General features: G+C 45.0%; 1 protein-coding gene across 4 annotated transcripts in view; it reads left to right on the top strand.

The window, feature by feature from the left end:
- Positions 1-6,979, top strand: part of TMEM67 (transmembrane protein 67) — a 35,658-nt gene extending 28,679 nt beyond the window's left edge. The window contains exons 25-28 of one of the 4 annotated variants that reach the window (XM_080380745.1): positions 44-148; positions 500-602; positions 3,139-3,281; positions 3,769-6,979. In XM_080380745.1, the coding sequence (XP_080236871.1) occupies positions 44-148; positions 500-602; positions 3,139-3,281; positions 3,769-3,849 (432 nt within the window). In that variant the 3' untranslated portion in view covers positions 3,850-6,979. Of the gene's footprint in view, positions 1-43; positions 149-499; positions 603-813; positions 3,027-3,138; positions 3,282-3,768 lie in introns of those variants that run through there. The other 3 variants (XM_080380746.1, XM_080380748.1, XM_080380747.1) reach the window with 3 other exon arrangements.
- Positions 6,980-23,528: the final 16,549 nt, after the last annotated feature.

Here is a 23,528-nt window from a genome sequence, read left to right as displayed (position 1 = left end):
TATGTAATTTTTCTACTGAAGTCGTGGTCATATTGTATTTCAGAAACGTGGTCCTGCAAGGCTTTTGGACTCATCTGCAAATACTTTTGAACAAAGCACAAGGGCATACAATGCCATGAACAAATTTCTCAGTTCTTTTATTGATCACGTATGTATATTGAAATGACTATATTAAGGAAAATACAATTTTTGTAAGTAGAGAACAGAAATTGTAAATCTGAAAGACTGTAATTTCTCTTTAGGCATATGTCCTTAAAAACTTGTTAAAGACTGTATGGCAACTGGAACAGTGCTTCATTTAAAAAAAAACATAGGAGTACTGTCCAACAGTGTATCCTATTAAAAATGACAAATCCTTTATTATGTACTTATTTTTGTCTTGGAATAGACCAATGCTTTTTTTCATTCATAAAGGTTAAGTAGCTGTACTTTACTTTGTAACAAGTACTTTTTCTTTGAAATCATAAACCAGGAAGTATTGTTTTTCCTTTTCTTATAGGTTCATAAAGAAATGGATTATATTGTTAAAGATAAGTTGCTGCTTGAACGGGTTCTTGGCATGGAGTTCATGGAACCGATAGAGAAAAGCATTTTTTACAATGGTAAAAAAGATCTGTGACTCGGTATTTGTACTGTGATAAGTATGTAGGTTTCTGTGTAGATTTCTTTCCAGGATGTACAATCTAAACTGGACTTTACAGCAGGAGGGGTCATTAAATGACCGCTTGTGAGGGAGGTACTTAAGAGAAGTTCTTCAGGTTACAGAAATCCTATTTGTAATTTGTCACTTGACTGCAGTGTTTTTTCTTTTAGGCAACTGAAAGGATACTGTGTAGAGATGTGCATGAGTTTACAAAGTACTCCTTTGCCTTGCTATCCAGCTCCAATATCCACTTTGTAAATGGAAGGAAGACCCACAATATTTAAGTAGTGCCATGCTATTTATTTTTTTTAATACAGAACCAAATTTCTTACGAAACAACTAGAAGTACAGAAAGACAATTTCTTTAAAGAGGATATTGATCACAATGAGGATGTTTTAGTGGAATACTTGATGTTAATACACCAGTCATCTATGAAGACTCCACTAAGTCATTTGTTTTCTTGAATTTTTTATTTTGAACTTTTTAGGTGTTGCCAATACCTACAGCAAAAATGAGTATTCCAGCAGAAACAGGGGTGACACCAGTTCTGATTCTGGTCCCTGGAACTATGCAAAATCAGTCAGACTTGGGTTCTCCAGTGCATCATACTGAATCCCAAGCCCATGCTAAACCTAGCCATAGGTATTTCCAAGTGACCAGTACACGTACATGTGTTAAAAACAGATTTAGTGAAAGTTCTTGACTACATTTCAACTGTCAACCTAAGTTCCTAAATCAGAATCCCAGGAAGATTGGTGCTGTGGAACACTAAGGCTCTATTCAGAATTACTGCCAGGTGACCAATATCTGCATTACTGGGCTCCTCATCCGGTGTTAGGTCCTCTACTTTCTCAATTTCCAAGGTTCTGAAACCCTGAGTCCTGGTCTCCTCCTGTTAACAGGTACAGTCTGGGGACCAGTATCCACACTGCAATGAAATACGAGCTGTGAACTTACCAGTCTGCTTTGTCAGTCCCTGAGCTGTACAGAATCCATCAAAAAATATCTTTGAAAACCTTACTTCAGATCCTGATTCTACCCCTAGCCATAAACATGGCCATCACCTACATGAAAACTAAACATTTACTAGCAATCCAAGATGCTGCAAGCCCCGATTTTCTTTCCTCAAGTACTTGGCTCTCCAGCCTCACTGTTCAGAAACTCTAAACCTTATCAGAACTGTAATGCAATCTATAGATATTACCAGATGACCACTACACATCCTAAATATGTCATTATTCTTATAGAATAGCAATCCACAGATGACATCACCGAGCTGTGCAGAACCCTTCCTGTTCTATGACACCAGGACTGCAAAAGCTGAAGCCTAATTTGAGTCTCAAACCTTACTTACGTAATCAGGAATGCAGCACGTGCTTTCCAGCTAGCCAAGGTTGTAGTCTGATATTTTTGCTCAGTCCAAATGTCTGAGCCACACCTAATTCCTTAAATGCTTGGGCTCTCCTCCTGTCATGGCAAAGCACTAGCTTTAGTCATAAATGTTGCCAGATAGCCAGTACCTGCTTTAAAACTATAACTAGGACTTTCTTAAGCCTCAGTCGGTGATTCCACACTTTGTGATATCAGTCATTCCAAAACCCTATTCTACACCCTGGGTCTGCTCAGCCATAAATATTGTCAGGTATGCGATGTCTGAGTTAGAATTAAGTGTATAAGCATGATGTGATGTCTCCAGATTGTGCGGTATTCAACAATGGTCTGGGCTTTTGACTGCCACTGTTCCAAAGTTCGTAATCATAAGCATTGCTATAAATAATTGTTTGATGGTTTAGACTGCCATAATTCCCAAAAGTTTAGATTAGGACATATACAATTTGTAATGAAAATAGGCTGTTTCAAATAAAACTTGCATTAGGCATTTTTCTGGAAAAGTAGAAAAGAGAAAAGAATCTAATTTTCTGTAATTAAGTGTTCTTTTCTCTTTAGAAAGTAGTGCTTTTTGATAAAATAAGTGGTCTAGACTATTTTGACTATGAAGAAGATATTTTAAGCTTAAAAGACCCATTTTCTGGGAATCTGTTAACCAGCGTACAAAGATAATGAGCTGTGAACCTCCTCCTAAGTAAGGCTTTAAAGCATATGGGGTTTATTGTTCTGTTGAGTTTGGGCCAGAGTTAACGCTTGAAAAAATTCAGTGACAAGGAAGCTATATCTGCTTATTGTTCAAAGCAGCCTTTTTTAAACAAACTGATTGAGATTTCAGAAATGAATGCATGTCAGAATGAGTGCATGTGGTACGTGGGCTTTTTCAATTGTGTTCTCTCAGTATTAAGCCATTTTATAAATGAAAAGGTTTTTTTTTCACTTTTATCACAAATCACAAAAAAAATTATTTTGCTTAAATAGAATGCCGTAACTAGATCCTGCTCTGACTTTCCTTTTGCTTACCAGTTTTCTCAGCTGGACTGATGAACTCTACAAACTTGCACTTCACAGAAACAATTATTTTTCAAAAATTATTTTCTTTCTGTAGATGAAGGACAGTCTTTCAGTGATGTTCTCTATTATGGCAATGAGACAACGCTGCTCATCTTTGATATCCTGTTTTTCTCTGTTGTGGATCTGGCTTCCCAGAGTTTTGTTTTAGCAGCTATTCTAACATATTTGCAACAAGAGGTAAATTTCAATTTAAGGACAAAGTAATATTTTGAAAATATGGGTTAGTATGGAAGTTTATATAGATAACTAGATATTTAAAGCAGTAAGTTAGCTGTATGTGGTGACAGAAGATTATACTGAGCTTATAGAATAAGTTTTTTGCCTTTTTTTGTCAAATAGGTTTGTGAGGCATAAATTTTATTCACACATCTGTCATGAATAAAGAAGCTACAAATAACTTTCAAAAGAAAACACAAATATCTGTTACAGTTAATCACACATAATTACATCAAATTTCAGGGTGGAAAAATATTGGGAAATGTTTCAAAACTGCTAAAGGGAGTTAAGCACCTAAGTCACTCATTTATGATTTTAAGATAAAATTAATTTTAAAGATAATATGATTTAAAATATATTATGAAAATATAATATTTTATGTTAGGTACTGAAACATACTAGTTTAAGTATTTCTTCAATAATACATCTTTTTCTGAAATGTTCTTAGATATTTAGGTTTATTCGTAATACACTTGGGCAGAAGAATTTGGCATCCAAAACCTTGGTGGATGAAAGATTTCTCATTTAATTAAGAAGATGAAAAGCTTCGTTGAGAAGTTAAGTGTGGAAATTATGTCCATAATCAAAGCACCTCTGACCCACAGATTAATTCTTGTGCACTTTTCAATAATAATAATGTAATGGTTTTGAAATTCATCATTTTTATATTGTATGCTGTTAAGCTTTATTATTGTGTATTTAGAAACATTTTTTAAATTTGTGAACACTAAGCCATAGGCCTTTAAAAGGAAAGGTACACAAAAATAAAACAGAAGTAAACTTACTGTTGTTATTATTAGAATAAGATAAAAATTATTTAATGGCTTTTGATAAGATAGGGACTGCTCACTTTGAGGCGATTCTGGCTGGCAGAAGAGGTTGTCACCTCAAGTTCTCTTGAAAATCCTTTACATTTTTTTCTTTTTAATTTATTTTGATGTTTAGCAAAACATCTTTCCGGTTTTATTCAGCACAGGATCTGGTCTGAATTAAGTTAATATTTCAAGAGGACTTTTTAGAGATCACTTATTTACAGTGATTCCAACTTGAAATTTTAACTTTTCTTTATTGTGTCATAATGTTGTATGCTTTTGTCTCTTCTCTTGGAGTTTATCATTGTTTTTCTTGGGTGTGGACTACACATGACAAAGTTTCCTTGCGCTTGAGATACAGTAGTGTTACAGCAATGCAGAAAAATGGGCTAGTTATGATAGAGCAGAGGAGGTGGTTGTAGGTATTTAGGGATTGTTCCTGATCTTCTGTCATCTGATGCGAGGTGCCCAGGGAAACAACAGGAATTCTTCTGTGCTGTTTCCACACAAGTGAAATAGAAGCCATTGTTCTTATCTTTTCAGAAGTGTCTTCACAGGTGCCTATATATGCTCATGTACCTCTGTCTCTCTTAATTTTCTGGCTTTATTATCTTTAGATATAACACAGAGACCATAATAATTTTGCCATCATCCTATTTCTGGAATTTAGACAAGTTAATAGTTATACAAGTGCCATTTATTAAGTATTAAGGGAGATTATGAATGGCCTTCAAAACACCTTATAGTGAGGTGTTTACCTCCCGTTTGTATCTCAGAAAAGTCTCCCTACCTTTTTAAAATCATGTTTTTCAGTAAATGGTCAAACATGAATAGTGTTTGCTAGTTTTATAGCTGTTGTCTTTAGATGATTCAACAAGGGACTTTCACCAGCAAAAACACCATAAAAATGTAAGTCATGGTTAGCAAGCTTGTTCTGAAACAGAGACTGAGGACGTAACTAGTTGGACCTAGCAGATACGCAGTGCAGACATGCTTATCTGCGCTGAAGAAGCTTTTTGTTTCAGGTGTTTCTTGGCTTCATAAAGAGGAACATGTTCTCATACCGTATCATGGTATTAAACTTACAGGAACACGGACATAAATCTCAGGGTCACTATTGCTGTAATGCATTTGCTTTTGGTGTTGCAAAACCTGTGTGGCTTGCTAGTCCAATGTAGTTGCTATTAAGTGACAGAATGTGTCTGCCAGTAAGGCTATGAGAAGGTAGATAAATGAAGAGTTGATTTTCAGTGGGACATCCATGTATTAATAATCGGTTTAACATGGGCATTTCGGTGTCATGCTTTCCTTACTTCTGTCTGCTTATGTGCACAGTTCTTAGTTTGTTGGTATACACTATGCCTCAAAAAAGGTGTGAACACAAAACTTCCAACAGAGTGAAACGTCCACTATAAATAAAACCAATGTTGTTGCCTTTATAGTAAATGTAGTAATTAGAGTGTCCGTTAGGTTCTGGATCTGTTAAAACAACCAAAAATCATATTTCCACTGAGTACCAACTGTATGACTTCACTAGCTGTGAGGATTCTGTCATGTTTCTTGTCAGTAATCTGCTGAGTGCCAAAACTGTAAAGTAAGCTAAGGAGCCATCTGAAAAATGGTCTGCAGTAGGACATTTGCAAGGCAACGTTAGGCTTACATGGTGTCCGTGTTACTTCTTTGGTTGATATCTTTGCATAGCTTAACTAAACTTAACTAAACTTTCCAGATCTCCCAAGTCCTACTGCAATGTCAGTGTACACAAGGTAATACAGTCTTTCTCATGTGACCATATTTATGTAAGGTGACTGATACGACTAAAGGGGTATAGAAAGTTGCTGTGGTCCGTAAGCGAGCAAGTATGACCCTAACGGCTCACCCTAATGCAGGACTTTTCTTATTGTCGCTTTCCAGCAGTAGCACTGTGCGTCATTGTCAATAACAAGAGGGACAATCTTCTTCTCAGCGTGAATTCTGATGATGTGTTCATAGTCATGAAGCTATTGTAGGGAATGGAACCACACTTCAAACACCCCTCCTCCAGAACAGTCTGATTTATGACCCAACTTCACTCAGAATAACTAAAATGTAGTAACCGGACCCAGGTAAACCAGGGAATATCTGCAAGCAAAATGAAGGTGCGGTTGTGCCGTCTTTAGACACAGACGTGTAGTTTTAATTAGACCAGTACCAGCAGAAATGGAGATGTTTCAGCATGTGGGCTCGTTCTGTACCCTGTTCTCAATGCTTTTGCTAACCAGGTACACCTTTCCATGCAAGAGTCACGCTTTGAGCCTGCTTTAGATATGCCTTTAATTATCTGCTGCTCAGAAGGGCATGTGAAAGCTCTAATGACATTGCAATTTGCAAGAACTACTGCTAAGGGCAACTCTCATTACAGATAAATGGTAAATTAATCTAAAAATGTCCTGTCAAAACAGTTCAGTCACTTGGGCCCCTCTTTCTCCTCAGTGCACTCTGTTGTGGTTTATTTTTCCAGGTCATTTACCTAAAAATGTTAATACAGCTAATGTAGGCACTCTACATGATTTAGGAAATAATTATAAGAGTCAAAAGCTCCAGGAATTCATAGAAGCTTTTCTTCATTCTTGCTGTCCATCGAACACTTGAACTGGGTTGACTGCACTTGGTTCTCCTGTTGCTTGATATTGTTCAAGATAATACTTCTTGTGATAAAACTTAATGTTTTTCCTTTTTTAAAATTAATATGCAGCTACAATGTGTTGTTCATATGAGTGTCTTTCAAGTTTCTAAATGTTCTATTTAATTACATGGTATTTCAAACTCTTGTATCTGTCCCTCTGGGCAATAAACAATTTTCAAGGATTGGAGAAGTTTTTTTGCACTTGTTAAATCAGTTCGCCCAAGCCTGCAACACCCTTTTCCGTCCATGAACATGAGAGGTTTCAGAGTAACCTCTGGAACCTCAGGAGGCTGGATCTGGCTTTGCAGTCCAGAGAAGCTCTGTCAGGACAAGTATAAGGAAATGTTTGCAGTCAGTGTGGCGATGGAGGGTATGGTTTTGGATAGCCACAACTAATGGAATGAGATGGCTGCTTTTTGCCAAGTGTCTTAGGGGTCAGATACCAAAACAGTTAATTCCACAAATAATTAGAACTTGTATATACAGGCAAGCTTCTACAAGAAGTATTCTTGTATACAAGAAGTATTCTACAAGAATACTTCTTAAATTCACAATTTCGATTACTAGTGAGGACTTTGTATTTTACTACAGCGTGCATCTTAATGGTAGGGGCAGAGGTGTGATTGAGGTAAATCGTACCAGAGGTGAGAAGCACAACTGGCACAATGCTCAAAATTTCACCCTGCCCATCTGATTGCTGCAGCGTGGGCAGCATGGCAATGCCATCCAAGCCAAGTTCACAGGGGTTTCTGGTTTTTTCAGTCTGAAAGGCAGCGTATGAGCAGCAGGTGGCATGGGGAGGGTGACATTGCGATACACTCCTACGAAAATCACAAGTGGGGCGGTAGAAGGAGATAACTATCAAACCTCTCAAAACCAGTCTCCCTCAACACCTACTCTCCCTTGTGTCTCTTCTCTAGCCAGGATCCCAGGATCATGCCCTTTCCTTCTACACCTTTTCAGCATTTAGAAGCACCAATCCCCTGTGCCTCAAGCGGCGCCTGCCACAGCCTCTTGCTACGCCCCAGCACCTCCAGCTGGCATGTGCAGATCCTGTCCCTGCCCCCCCACTGGTGGGTCTGGCAGCGGGGCTCCGTGCTGGGGCAGCCGCTGCCTGTCCCTGCTTCCCCGGGCAAACGGGGGAAAGCCAGAGCTGAGGGGAAGTGGCCTTTGCAGGAGAACGCTGCCAAGCTGGGTGGCGATGAATTGGGTGCCAAGGTGTGCCTCAGGGTAGCAGCGCAGGTTCTTTGGCAAGGATGAGAAGCCAAACACAGAAGTCAGTTTAAAAGCATGAAGTTCCAACTTCCGCGTATGTCTACAAGGAAGGAGGAGTGAAACCGAGACGGCTCCAAACAAACTGCTCTTTGAGCACTGGCTTCCTCCAGCTTTGCCTCCTTTATTGTCTATAAACCGTCTCCACCCCAGCACTCCCAGCTTCCTCATATGGCTTAGCACACCACAGCAGACCACACCACAGCAGACCGATGACACCTGCTACAGGTGGCCTGGAAAAGCCACCATCCTCACTGGCCCACCACGGGCTGCCAGTAAGAGCAGGACCACGGATGTCACCCTGCGGGCAGGATGGCTGAGCTGCTGCCAGCCTCTTCGGGCAGGAGTGCGCACGTGGTTCTGCCCTCCGGTGCCCACAGGAAGGACCTGGATCCACAGATTGGACTGGGGATCATGGAGCCTGGGGGATGTTCACCAGGAAACCCCATGGGAGATGCGTTTGCCTCTCTGCAAGACAAACATCTTCCATCCTGTTAGGGCTTCGGTAAGCCTGGATGGTTCAGAGCCCTGACCATCTATATCCCTCTGATCCAGACTGCTTTACCAGCGCTTCTCAAGACTTGTCACCCCCTTAGTTTTCCCAGGTGACCTGTGTGACAGCAGGAGTAGCTGTAAGCCTGGCAGCTGGGGAGAGGTGAGGCAGCCCTTGGGGTTAATTACGAAATACTCAGTGTGCAAAGCTCAGCTGTGGGATAGCTCTGCAGAGACAAGGCAGCACCGCATCACCAGACTAAGAATTTCCCTTTGAATTTCAGAGCTGTTCTTTTATTAATCTGTGAAAGCTGAGCCCACACCAGACAACCTCCTCACAACCTGTATTGCTCATGGTATCAAAAGCAGAGGCTATTGTCTAACCAGGGAGAAGGAAATGTCATAGCACTAAAGCAATTATGCCTAGAAAACATGCGACAACTAAGGGACAGATCTATATTGTTTGTTTCGGTGGTTGGGTTTGGTTTTGTTGTTTTGGTTTTTTTGTTGTTTTTTTTTTTAATAAGTGCCTGCTATTACAGCAGTTACTGAATTTCCATTTTACAGCTCGGTGCCAGGGTGGCAGAAAGGCTTATGCAGCACAGGAGAAACTGGAATGACAAAACCCCCTGGTCTCCATGACCTTTTCACCCTGGTTTACAACTATGGGAAAAACAATCCCCTTTAAATCATGCAAAAAAAAAAAAAATGTGTCTCCAGTTCCTCCTGCAAATGCTGAATGGAACTATTTGCTTTTGGCTTTGCCTGATCCCTGGGACAAGAAGAGTCGTGCCAACTGACCTCCTGAGCAAACAGCTCCATATCTCCCAGAGCTGGGCTTGATCCCCCTTCCCATCCGTGCCACACTGGGGGCAGCTGAGCTGGGGCAAATGGATTTTGCTCTTCCATGTCCCACAGTTCCCTGAATCCTTTCCACACGCTGTGGAGCTGCTGGGGCACTGCAGGGACCAGCATCTCCCTCCGCAGCCTCTCAGAGCTGGTCCCGGCACTGGCTTTGGGGCACAGCCTCAGGCTGCCGCCCCACCGGCTGGGCCCTTCCCCTCACCCCCTCACCTCTTCATTTCAAGTTCACCTGGCCTGCAGAGAGCCAACCCCTGGAAATCTTGGCAAGGGGATGCGGGAGTTATGCTGCTATCTTTATGTTTAATAACAGTTGTGCTTAAAGCTCAGTACTTACTACATTATCCTAGAAGGCTGGAGCAGAGGTGGTGCCCAGAGAGGGACCTCTCAGGTGTTCATTTCTCCTAAAAGCATACGGTCAGTAGTCATTAGTTTCTGTTTGTTTCATAATGAGGCAGGGTGTACTTTTTCCTGGGAAGGGAAAGGCTGCATTTCCCATTTTCAACATTTTCTTTTTGCGTGTGTGGATATAAAGGTCTGAGCTTCACTGCTGAAAACACCGAAGTTGCTCATCTGTGCCTCCTATGTAGTAGGTCTCTCAAGCAACACTGGAAAATACTACTGCATGGTCAGACATGTGATAGGCCATGGAGGGGGGGGGGGGTTGTGCCGAGATCGCTGTGTGGAGGCAGGCTGTGCCATGGGGCACCCAAGCTCAGCGCAGAGCTTGCCTGAGACTCCAGGCTCCCCCCGCAGCACCCCAAACCTGCAGGGACAGGGAGACATCTCTCTGCATAGGGATGGAGACAAAGCCTGACAAATTCCTCTGTGTAGACATGATCCAGTTCCCAAGAAAAAAAAAAAAGAAAAAAGATAATATGGCTGCCCAGTTTGCACAGGCAGCTGCAGCTCTTATTCCGAAGGCTGATCCTATGGCATGTTATTTCTGTTGGATGGCATCCTGCCTTTGCATTTGCCGAGCGCCCAGCAATATGCTGTTTGGAAGGCAAGATAATGAATTCCTTTGAAGGCTGGAGATGCTGCGATGGGTCCCAGGGATGTGTGGGCACAGTGACAGGAAAGCTGGATCTGACACCTGTGGATCAGGACCATCTGGCCTGGCAACAGAAAAGAGCAGGACCCCACAGCGATGCTGTCTGGTTTGCAGCCACAAATGTGCAGCTGCAAGACCCCCGTTACACAGGTTGGTGTGAGGGAGGGTTGGCTGCTGTCAGCAGGGAAGTTTTGCTTCCTCACCCCAAATCCTGCGAGCAAACCACAATTTCCTGAACCTCTCCTGCTGTTCAGAGCTCGTACTGCTCTCCAGTGGCTTATTTCTGACAGTATGAATGAATGCAGCATGATGTTTCAATGACACACTTGGAAATTATAATACTCGTTGCCCATACTCACCAGATGTCAAACCAGAAGTGACCATGAGGTAATGGAGTCTCTTTTGGTGGTGCCACCAGTGCTCCCCGTGCCTCTGACCCAGACCTCCCGATTTCCCATCATTTGTCATCAAGGGCAACACTGCAGCTTCAGCAGCCATTAGCAGGCAAGGGCTGGGACTCTTTAAGGTGCAATTAAGTAGCAGAAACATTTGAATGCATCTAGATGGAGTAACAGAAAGGAGTTGATCCCCCCTGGGGAATGGCTTTTGTTTCCTCAGGCTTTCAGCTTTCTCAGCTTCCCCTTCTTCTGCAGCACTGCTTGGTTGCAGCTGCTTTAACTGGGAGAGCTTGAAATGAGTGCAGCAGGCGAAAGCAGCAGGTAGAGAATTCGGGAAGCTCACCACCCCCCAGTCATTGCCATGCCACCAGTAGTTAGAAAAGCTGTACTGCAAACACCAGTGTGTATTTGGAGGAGGTGGATGTTTTCACATTCTGTGCCTGTGTATATGCTGGAGTGCCAAACCCTAGCTGCCTTTCACACTCCTTGTCAGTCCCTCAGCTCCAGGAGGGTATCCCAGGAGCCTGCAAGGACTGCGAGCCAGCTCTGCGGGTGCTCGGTAACAAACGCTGCTAGGAAGTGGCTCACGGCTGGGAAGGACCCCAGCCCTAACACCATCTGTGCAGCAGCGCTGAAATGGATCTAAATGGGCAAGAGGCTGGGGGCTTGGGTGTTGGTAAGCAGGGGGCCTGCAGGGTTTGCTGCCCAGCAGGTGCTGGTGGCACCAGGTGGGGAGAGGATCAGGTGGAGGAGCCAGATCTGGGAAGAAGCACCTGGGGCAGCGGGGCCCAGCCCAAGGCACTGGAGCAAAGCACAGCTCAGCTCCTTTGGCTCTGTTCTGCATGGCGCAGGAAATACAGGGCGGGCCACTCCGATGTGCTCCTTCTCTGCAGCCCCTCTGCCGTGGCAAGCGCATGCAGTAAATGCTGAACGCGCGGTGCTGCTGCGGTCCCTGGCTGGCTGCAGTCTGCCCGCCTGTGCGCTGAGCTAGGGCGAGAGTGAGCGACCCACAGCCGATGTTGCAGGGGCACTCGCCCTGCGATGACACCTCCTCACACAGCTCTGCATTCAGACCGTACCCAAGAATCACCGGATTCTCTTGTCACAGCAAATACAGCATTTCTTGAGAAAGGTGCCGGCAGTCCTAGATGTTGCTGTCTTCAAGCTTTTCTGTGTGACAAAGGCTCAGGAGACCTATGGTACGTATGTAAGTGGGACTTGCAGGTCTGGTTTCTGGAAACGAGACCCACCGATACCCCTGTTGGATCCCTGGGCTTCCTCCTGGGTGGGTGACTATGTGTTTAGCTACCTGTGTGTGCCCAGCCAAGCAGCCTCACACGCTTCCCCAGGCAGGCCTGGGTCTCTGCACTTGTCGCAGCACTCTCAAATCTAGCCAGCTGCAACAAGGCTTTTACCATCCCATACCAGGTTAACTTCAATAAGTAGTTAGCACACCTTGCCCCGGCACGGCCACCAATCCCCACAAGGTTTCAACGGTTCACCTACTGTTCATGCTGTTTCTTCATCCTCTTCAGGCCAGTGCACCCTGTGTCTCGCCTCTGCTGCCCCTCCTACACGCAGGGCACTCTCTCTCCTCCCCCTGCTTCTTCCTGGTCTCTCTTCACCCAGGGCTCCCCTTCCACACCCCTTAGAGCTATTTAACTAATTAGCAGGAACCAGCCACAGCTGCACATCATCCACATCAGCCAACCCACCGCCCCTGAACCCAGCCCACAGCTGTGTATTATCAGTGTTAATTAACCGGCTTCATTCCTCTATAATTCCTCTACATGCAGTCACCCCTAGAGTGAATGAGGGACCTTTGGTGAAACACCAACCCTCCCATTTCATAAGCAATTATAGAACCATAAACAGCTTTTGCTGGAAAGGACCTTCAAAGATCATCATGTCCATTCCCCTGCCGTGGGCGGGGACACCTTGCAGCTCAAAACTCTGTCTAACCTGACCACGAGCAAGTCTAATGATGGTGCATCCACAATTTCTCTGGGCAACCTGTACCAGTGTCTCACTCTGCCCCATGACTCTGCACCTGGTTTTTACACTTCTCTGAACAAGTTGCTCCTGCCAAGCCCCTCTTTGCTGAACAGCAATTACATTGGAGAGCATCTGCTTCAAAAGCAATTTAGGCTGAATTTTTCACTCGAGGTGAAACCAGCAGAAATTGCGTGCATGAAGTGAAAAGCTTCCCATGATGTGATAGAGAGCAAGAGAAAGCGTGTGCATGTGTAGGGTTGAGGGGAAGACTGTATCTGTGGTCCCTCCCGATAAACAGCAAAACCAGCAGGAGCTCCTGCTAAGAAACAGGAAAACTGAGCCACCTCTCCACAGGACAACTTAACAGGCCAAATCTCCTTAGTTACAAGCACACTGAAGCAGACTTTAAGGAAATGTATTTATTGAGAGAAGATGTCATTTTAATTTAAGAACAGAAGCCAGCAGAGGGTACCTGGATCTAAACAATACAGTGCTGCCCAGCCTGCTGAGTAGGTTTCTCACAGATGAGCCTAAAACCCATCCCTGAGACATCCCAAGGACTGGTCTCTTCTACCCCAGTCCATGGCTTCAGCCCAGGTCGCCCCTGGGGACCAGAGGCAGCCCCCCAGCACATGGCCTTGTAGCCTCAGGCCAAGGCAGGTCCTCGCTCTGCACGGCCAGCTGTTGTGACAGGTTCCCAGAAGTGTCAGAAGCCCTGAGGGTGGCCAAGACCGAAGCCTGATCCCTCGAGACAATCTGCCTGCTGTGAGAGAAAAACTCCTTTTCCCTCTCAGAGACTTCCTGGGAGCTACCCCTCCCCTGCTTCCCTGCCAGTCCCTGCTGGGAGGCACCCAGGGCCAGTAAGGGCACTGGGACTCACTGGCATGCACAAAATAAACTCTGCGGGAGTACCTCCACCACCAGCAAGGTGGGGAATAGAGAGCACCTTTCTGCAGGGCTGCCGACAACTGTTCTGGGTATCCCCAGAGTGCACTTTCCCATCCCGAACCACCTCTGGAAACAAACCTGATGGTTCCCAGCCAGGTGGCCACACTGGTGGCTTAAAAGTTTACCTCCCCCAGCCCCCAGGGGTTTGTAAGCATCAGCCCAAGGGTCAGTAGGGTCAGGTTACCCCCTTGGCCTCAAGGCATTGCATAAGAGTTTAAAGGAAGGCTGTAAGCAATCATAAAACTGCCTCAAAGCTCACATCCCTGTCCAAAGTCTGGCGATGCTGCAGCTCTCTGTCTCCTCTGTTGCTAAGGATTGATTTTAGCTAAAGGAAAGGGGAAATTGCCCTGTTTGCTTTGGCCGGTGACGCTGGTGCCTGTAAATGCTTTTTCAAAAAAACCCCAAACCCCACCAGGCATGTGGTGCAGTCCCACTTGTGGCCTATTCCCCCTTGCTGCCTCATAGCACAGGTTCTTGCACAGTTCCTCCTGAAACATTTGATTTTTAGGGTTAATTTCTGAGCGGGGAAAGGCATGCATGCTTCCGACGAACTATGCTGTTAATCAAATGCAATTTTTCTCTGGGTTTACACATGTAACGAAGGTTGTTGTACTTGAGCCAAACCTGGAACAGAAATGTTTTAAACAACCTCCCTCTTGTTTGCTCAGTCCCAGAACAGTATTGACTTAAGAATATTGTCTTGCTGATGACCTGTTAGAAAAGTTTAAATTTCTTTTGTAACCTGGAGAGAAAAGGGGGCCTCTCAGTGAAGCCCCTTCCTGGCCGTGGTAGGAGTTTGTGCTGGGCTGGCCCCAGGCAGCCAGCTCTGCCCATTAATCCTGCTGGAAGGCTGCACCAGCCCGCAGCAGGCGAAACAGGAAGGCTCTGGAAAAGCATGAAGCAACGCATCAGATAATTCCCCTTTTGCCTGTGCCTGTGCATGCAGGTTTAAATGAGATACAGCTTCCGAGAAGTGACTTTGGAAGGCTGTGCCAGTGCCAGAGCCCTGCTGAGGTTGGGCTGGCTCCTGGGTCAGGGGGCTGCACTCCTAAAATGCAGCAGAGAGCTGGTAGGGGCGATTTCACCACGGCCAGCATCTTCGGGAGCATGTAAAAAAGTGGGACAGAAGACACACTTCTGTAAGCTGTGGGGCTGAGGGAGGAAGGGTGTTTCTGGCACCCCTTCCTCTCTCCAGCTGCTGCTCCCAGCGCAGCCGCAGCAGCGCTCCCACAGCCCTGCGCCGCACACCCGCCTCCGAAACGGTCCTTTTGGCATCGAAGTGGCGTCTTAGGATCAAACCCATTGCGCAGCAGCAGCTCTGCTGTCAGGCCCAGCTCTGCTCAGCAGGAAACTCCTCCTCGCTGCTGCAGGAAGAGGAGCCAGAGAGGGACTCTGCGCTGCAAGCTCAGCGCCTGAGGGACAAGGAGCAGTTGTCACACTGCATTTGGACATGTTGCTGGGGGTTGCTTGGCTGTTGTCCCAAGCCCCGCTTCCTTGCTAAGCCCACAACTCCACTCTTTCATCCTAAGGACATTTCCCCTCTTCATGCACCTGCCTATCGCAAACATTACAACCCTGCCTACCACCACACCACAAGACACCGAGCGTCCCCTGCCAGCATGTCCTGCAGCAGGATGGATGCCAACCCTGTAGTGTCTCCACAGGGACAGGGTGCCACCGGGAATGGGTGCTTCCAGGCAGCTCTGGCTACCACCATCCCGTGTGGTTACTCCCACACTCAGCTGCTGACAGAAGTCAGATTAGACAAAGCCAGGCTTTTCCTTGGACAGAAAGCGACTAGAGGGCCACCTTTGGCCCCGGGGAAATTCTGCATCCAAGACCAATACAGGATTTTGTTTTGTTCCCTGGGACAGAGGGGGCTGGAGGGGAGGAAGGTAAAAACATCTGGGAACACAGGAGAAATGCCTCTTGATGAAATATGCTGTTGCTTTCCAAAAATACCTGGGCTGAAAGCATCTGTGTGGCAATTTAACTCACATAACGCTGCTGCAGCACAGAGAGTTGGGGATGCCCTCTGAGAATGGTGGCTGAAACCCTCCAAGCCCCCCAAATACTTTGCAAAATGTTGTATCACCTCTTTGCCATCAAATCTCCGCTGAGCACTTGGAGATCCCCGGTCCAAGCCTGCTCTACGCAGCCTGGTCTCACACAGGTCTCACAGCTCTGGCCCAAACGCTGTCTCTCCAGCAGCTACCCTAGCACTGCTAGCTGGGCTTCCGTGCTGAGGTTTCTTCAAAGGGAACAAAACCGTGACCTCCTCCAAGCATCGCATCCATTGGCTGCGTATCAGATCCACCACTGCTGGCTGCCAAGGGGATGATTTTAAGGCAGAAGCCAAAGGAAGAGCCTTCTGCCTCTGCTTATGACAACCTCTGCGTTAAACCCTAGTCAGGTTTTTAAGTGTCCAACAAAAGCACAAAACGTGTCTTAAAGGGACTTCAAAACAACGTGCATGGAATAGGATCTCATAGAGGGAGAGGGGTAAATATAGAAGTTTACATAGATACATATCTGTGAGGCCAGAGGACAGCAGATTAAAAAAAAATGTATTAAACGCTGCAAAATACCAGGTTATAAAACTTCTCCTGCCAGGAAGCGACCTTAAATATTCACTATTTTATTTCTTATCATGAATTTGCTTACATTTATTTGCTCCAGCCCACCTGATGCTGTGTCTTTGGTGTGTTTTATTCTTGTGTCTGTCTTACGTCCTCCCTGCCACCAGTAACTCCACCCCGTGCTGTCCCTGCTCCTGTGCCGAGTGAGGAGGTTAAAGGGACAAAACAGCAGAACTGGTGTTTCCAATGGAGAAAGTACAGTCCTAATTAAACCCAATCTCCCTGTAATTATCTCAAGTTAATGTTGGGTTTGTAATGTTATGCCTACAATAATCTGAGTTAACGCTTTATATCATATTGTTATATGCATATGTTACATACATATATTGTTACATAGAACAACATGCAAATCACTCCAGGGCCATCAGCTTCTTACCTCTGCAATCTACATCTTAGGAGATTTACTCAGAACGTATGAGTTGAGGCAAAATAGCTACACATTACCAAAACCCCAGTTATTTTAGATCAGTTATGATGCAAAATATACTTCCATGAAATCATATGCTGGGCCATATACCCACCTGCATACACATACGTTTCCTGTTTATGTCCTCGGTCAATTCAGTGGTTAAAATCACATTTTTTCTCACCCCCAGCATAGCAAAATGTAAATAGGCAACTTGTTTTGCTGCTCTGCTCCATACATCATTGCTGAGCATCAGACACAAAAGGGTACGGGAGTTGGTGCTTAGCTGGCAATTTTGCTGCTAACACAGAAGGCAGAGCAGCCTGCTCGTTTACAGCGCCTCTGCCAACAGAAATAAAAATGGGCTTTCGCCATTTTCAGTAAACAAATTAGAAAGTGCTCTGGGGGTACACGAGCCCTGGTAGCCCTGTTGCATCAACAGGCAAAGAAGGGGCAGGCCAGGCCCTTCCAGCAGCTGGCTGCAGGAGATGTGAAGAAGGACTTGCCTGCCTACACCGCTGCTCCTCTCCGGTCCTGGCCCGGTTTGGAAGCAGCTTGCAGACCCCAGGCAGACGTGGACCGCGGGGGCTCAGGGCTTGCTGGCCTGGCTGACACTGGCCACTGCAGCTCTGCCAGGCGGTAACATACATCCTACAGCTGGTGGGAGTTTTCCCATCAGAACACCAAGTTTTCGTCAGAAAATGCCAGTTCATCAAAATCAGCAGGCTTTGAACCAGCAGGGCAGTTTCTAATGAACTTCTGAGAAAAAAGAAACAGACTTTTTTCAGCACCTGCCTCATGCCTCACTGGTTTCTTGAGCTGCACAGTTGCCCAGGACTCCTGCATCCATGTCTCTGGGAGCCTCCTAATATTTCAGACTTTATTTTTCAGGGCTGGGAAGCCTGGAGATGCCTATCAGCAACAGTGCTTACAGCTCCCTGCAGTGCAAGACAGAGTCTGGCATCCCAGAGGATACCAGCTCACATCAAGGACAGTAAGGTTCCCATGCCCATGCCTGGGGAACGAGGAGCCCGGATGCATTGAAGAGGACTTGGGTAATGCAGAAGAAAATTCCTGGGGGAAAAAGGAGGTTTACAGGAGCACCAAACCCTAAACAACCGACCTAAACCCCAGGATTTCCATTCAGGTCTCATACTATCCAAACTTCATTTTGAAATTGGGCATCTGCTTTGTGATCTGTGAGGAGCAAACTTCCAGATCCTCCCACCCCTAGGAAAGGAGAGTGCTCAGGCTTTGTAACTCTCCATCCTTTCCTCTCTCCCATCTGTTGCAAGAACTGCAGGTTTTCTTGTGGATTTCTTATGGGAAAATATATTTCCCTCAGTTCTGGCTTTATGGTATTGAGTATATACAGTTCATTCTTTCATCAAGGTGCTTATCTCTCCTGGATTTGATGTTTATAACAGCTATTTGTCAATGATTTCCAAGGTGTCATAATAACAGGTATTGCTTCTCTTGGGGTATGCCAGAGTGAAACTGCCCATATGAGATCCAGAGATAGGGCAGAATAGGAGATGTACTGCTTCAGCTGTGGCTACAAGTGTCTTCTTCTGGGTAGACCTTTCCTTCCACCACCCAGGGCAAGACTGGATGTCCAATTGGGTGGGTCATTTAACACTGCTGGAGGGAGCAAAGGCTACTACGCACAGTCCAAGGGCTTCTCATACAAGGTGACAAACCCACAGCCCTCATCTCCTTACCCACGCTGAGCCATTTAGATGCCTTACCAGCACTGAGCACCCGCAGCTCAGAGCAACCCAGTCTCCAGGGCTCCTGCTAAAGGTGACACTCAGGGGCATTTTGCAGAACTGCACATACCTAGCTCTGACAGACACACTTCCCAGCCCCTGACGGGACAAAGCACACACGTACAACCTCCCTCTCTCAAGTGCTTCCGTTGCTGTTTCTGGTTAATTACCCATGATTAAGAGTCTGCTAAGTTACAAGCACCAGCTTGAATTCCTCATTAACAACCGTACCAGGTACTCACATGTTCCTTCAGAGCTCTGGTTTAGCATCGAATGTGATGCACGTGTGAGCAAAGGAGCACCAGCTGCCAAGGGTGGCAGATCCCAAGCCAAGAGCAGAGGAAGTGTCCCGTAACTCCAGAAGGGCTTGAAGAAAGGCACTGAATACATATAATTTCTTTTGCTTGTGGAAAGTAAAAGGAGTGAGTGATGTGACGAACAACAGAAAAGAGAACATGAGGAAACATGAGTGGCTTGGGGGGAGAAAAGGTTTTCCATTGTCATCGCTGAGGTTTGGTGCCTACAGCAAGGGTTATGAGATGCCTTTTGATGTTAAATATAACCTGGTCTGATGTGTCACCCTATTTTCCCTACCATTATTTGATTACCAGACCATCTTGTTGCTTTAGTGCATTAAAAGCATCTGCCAACTAGGTTGTAGTATTGTGCATCCGGCAGAAACGGGCAGAAATCTTCACCGTGATCAGCATGGGGCCTTTTTTGGTCCATCAGAACCAAATGCAACTCAGATGACCCTGCTGCCTTCCGTAACCAAGTGGCCACCCCCTCAGAAATGGAACAGGTGCAAATCCCAAAATGTTTAGGAGAGGTTAGACTTAAATAAACGGAGAGACAATGCTTTGATTTGGGGAATGGCTTGCCCTTTTCCCCACCCTGATGGACATGGGTTTACTGAACATGGAGACACATGACTGATCAGTCCTTTACCTCTTTCTCTTTGGTTGTCTGCTTTCGCTGTGTTTGCTGCTGGCAGAGCAAGTTCTGTGCTCAGCCACTCACATCCAGATGTCATGAGAGCTGAGCAGCCCTGTGCACAGACACCTGAACACAGAATATGACCCATTTTACCGGCTGACCTCTCACTCCAGTGCTACTTCATTCTTAGCCTCGTCAGATTTTCACTACGGGAAAATTTGGGCACTCCTTCCACTGCTTTGGTTTTAATTAAAAACATTATTTTAATTCTACTCATTATTTTTAAGAACTTGGGTAGCTTTAACTGGGCTAAACTTGCATTTATATCTTTAAAATCTTTTTCTTATCATATGACTTTTCATCTTCTAATTACTCCATCAAGGCTTGGAAAATTACAGATTTCCTACGGTTGATGTTTCAGATGAGGGCTCAATGCCAGTTTGCTACGGGGGATTAAATACAAAGCAAAGATGAAAGAGTAAATGCAGTCCTCTGTGTTCAGTACAGAAGCTGACCATACTGTTTCAAGGCATGTTTCAGAACCACGCAAACTGATTTGTAAAGGAAACCTCAGCTGTAGGCTGAAAGAATTCAGTGCTAACTGCAGCAATGATATCTCTCTCTTAATGGAACTTTATCAGAAAAACAGAAACATCCTTAATATTTCTATCACAACCCAGGCATGGATCCAAAAATATTTTACCTCTGAGTAACTGGGGAAATGAGCTTTTCTACTGTGCATTCTACTCCAGTGACTCACCAAGTGGCTCAGCCCACAGCATAAGGCATCCTTGCACGGTGATCCATCAGCAGCAAAGCTCAGCCATCACAGTATACCATCACAGTTCACGGGCTGCAAGTAAACTGAAGTTTTATTTCACTACAGGTATGAAATGCATATTTCATTATGTCCACTATGTACATGTGATGTGCATATAATCTCAGAGAGCTCGATTTTAATATTAAAGCACGGTAAATGCTTGTTTTCCCTAATGTTCTGCCAGTGTTGCATCAAATATCAAAGTGAAGTTCTTTTCAGTTTATGGTGGTTTGTCCCAAATGGCCAGTGGATCCCTTCTGCAAGGTACTCACATGCCTTATTCCTGTCTGGGAAAAAAAATCCAGGAAAAAGTTCACAGGACAAAGGTTGTCCCTTGCACCCCTCTTGCACTGTGGATGTACCTTCCCATCCACCATCCCAGAAGAATAAAGCGTATTTATTCTCATTACTGTATTAAGGGAGAGATACTGATTCTTTAGCAAATCCCATGGCAACACACCTTTCAGCTCAAAAGGCACAGCTTGATGACAGAGAGGAGCCAAGAGGAGAGGCAGACCTGCTTCCCTTGCTCCCCCTTTCTTCTCCTTGGAAGCCAGTGGCTCCCCTCACCCCAGCTCCACAGCCCTCTGCCTCCTCTCTGGGCAGATTCAACTCACTGAACCAGCAGTATCTAACACATTGAGATAAAACTGAATAGTTCCCTATTTCTAGCTTTGGGAGTCGCATTGTCCTGGCAAAGGGTCCATGGAGCATGACAGGCAGCACAAGGAAGGGGGCTGGGCTGCAGGCGAGAAATGTGGGAAGCAGAAGGCAGGAACATGTATGGATGTATCACTGTAGCTGCATTGCTGAGCCACTGCCCCATTCCCCGCTTGGACCCACAGCCCAGAGCCGGCGTTGCTGTCACCAGCGAGCACAGGGCAGACCCAGACCTGCTGAGTTCTTGCCTGCAGGGCAGTACGACCCAGCTCCCCATCTGCTCTGTAATGACCCAGGAGCCTGAAAAAAGCTCCTGAATCACTGTCAATTATTCATGTGTCATTTGTGATGTGTTAGCAAACAGCTCGTGGAGACAAGTTGTTCTGACAGTAAGACCGATACCTTGTCATTCCTCATCTAGAGGAGAAGGCATTCACTCTTCAGTAGATATTACATGAAGTCCCTGACAATTCCTGCTTACCAGACACCACCTTGAGACCTGATCCAAGCCACACAGAAATCAGTGCTAAGACCTGCTGACTCCCGTCACACTGGGACATATTTTTTTTTTTTGCCAAGATAAATGCCAGTGTAATGCAGGTCTTTACATGCAATATCTGTTTCATAAGAGGAAATCATGGGCATACCTGTTTAAAGTATATATTTTTGCAATGAATTAAAATGCCAAACCAAATTTCAAGGGCTAAGCCAAAGTTACGCACAGAAGGCATGCAGATTGGGTGCAGGCAGTACCATGTCGCTCACTAGTTTTGGTGAAAACAAGAGAATAGAACGTGTCCCTCCTCCCACATTTGCTCAAGCATTTTTAAATGAATGAGCAAGATCTTTCACATCATGATTAATTACAGATATGGAAATGTGCCTTTCATTGTACCAGAGCAAGAGAACCGAGATAAGAAACTAGAATTATGATACAATAGAGCTAATTTCTGAACTCAGCTGTAACTATGGCAATCTTCATTCACAGTATTTAACTGAGACTATAGAAAAACAGTGCATTCAGTAAGCCTGAATAAATTATCTGCCTCACTGGCTCACATACATTTCAACATGAACTTCTGCAAAAATTAAACTCTCTAAGAAGTTTGTATTTGCAGAAATAATTTGAGATTACCTCTGCATTCCCTGTTCGTGTTGACGACAGGGATATGTCCTTCCAGAGTGGCCAGGTGTTAAAAGAGATACATTTCAAGATGAGAGGCAAAGATAAAAAAAAGAGGTGAAATCCAAAATTAAGTATTAATATAAATTCTAATACAACGTCCTGTAATTGTGCAGTTACTGTTAAAAGCTGGCACTGTCAGCAACAGTATTTTCCTTTTCTTTGATTGTATAAAATCAAAAGGTGACACTGGGCCAAATACTTCTCTTACTTAAGTATATGTTTTCCCTCCCACCTTCATCAGTGTCAGCAGCCTTAGCTTGCTATATTGTCACAATCCCCAGTGCTCCCCATAAGTGACCTCAAATAAAGCAGTAGTGTGGTATTAACAGAAAACAAAACAAAACAGAATTAATGGATCAATATAGTGATAGTTTCTCTTTGCATCCAGCTCCTCTGATGTTCTGGGCTGCCAGGGAGGTGCTTCACTCACCGGCTGCTCCCTGGCCCATTGCACAAGCCTGTCAGTCAGCTCTGCTCCATACAAGCATTTTTCTCTATTCTTCTAGTACAGAAAGTGGCTGTAGCTGACAGAGGATAAAGCAAAAGGAAGAAATGTAATAATTTTCAAACATCAAAACCAAACCCTTTGTCTTTATATATTTGATGTAGTTGCCTGGTTTGAAGCAGCTAGTGAATAAGCTTTCACTTGCGATTTATTTGTGACCAAAGGAAGTGGAAGAATGCTCCAGATCCTGTATTTACTTTGACATTCAGATACCGATGCATCATACGGAAGCAACAGCACTACAACTATACTTGACAAACCCTTTAGCCAGGGTTAAAGTTAACAGCACTTGGACACAAAAAAGAAGGAATTTCTAGTTCACAGGGATGGGCAGATTTCTGGCTGAACTCTTATTACTGAAGCTCTAATGGGGTTGGGGACATGATGCTTCCCAACATCGCACTACACCTGATGATTTGGCTTTGGTAGCAAGGCCAAAAAAGAATGGACATGGTCACAGAACACAAGCTAGAGGTGGCCAGGTGCCTGGCAGAATTACGATTGCGCCTGGCAGAATTACGATTGCTGCAGGCATGCTAAAATCCTGAAAACATCAAGTTCTGGCACTGAGTGCTGTAAAGATGGCCTTAAGGAATGACCTTGGAAAATGGTACGACATGGGAAGAGACTCAGTCACGCCATAGTCCCTTTTCCTTTAGTCAAATGTTTCGTATTTCATATACAAAATCCCTGTTCACAAAAGGGTTGGCATTACTGGTTACAAGTATGCAGGGAGGCATTTGAGACCCAGAGGTTTGTTTATTCTCATAGGTCACCCTTAAGTATTTGA

Source organism: Falco punctatus (assembly GCF_963210335.1).
Source record: "Falco punctatus genome assembly, chromosome: 3".
Lineage (NCBI taxonomy): Eukaryota > Metazoa > Chordata > Aves > Falconiformes > Falconidae > Falco > Falco punctatus.
The sequence above is the reverse complement of the archived record's forward strand: the minus strand, read 5'-3'. Positions and strand labels throughout refer to the sequence as shown.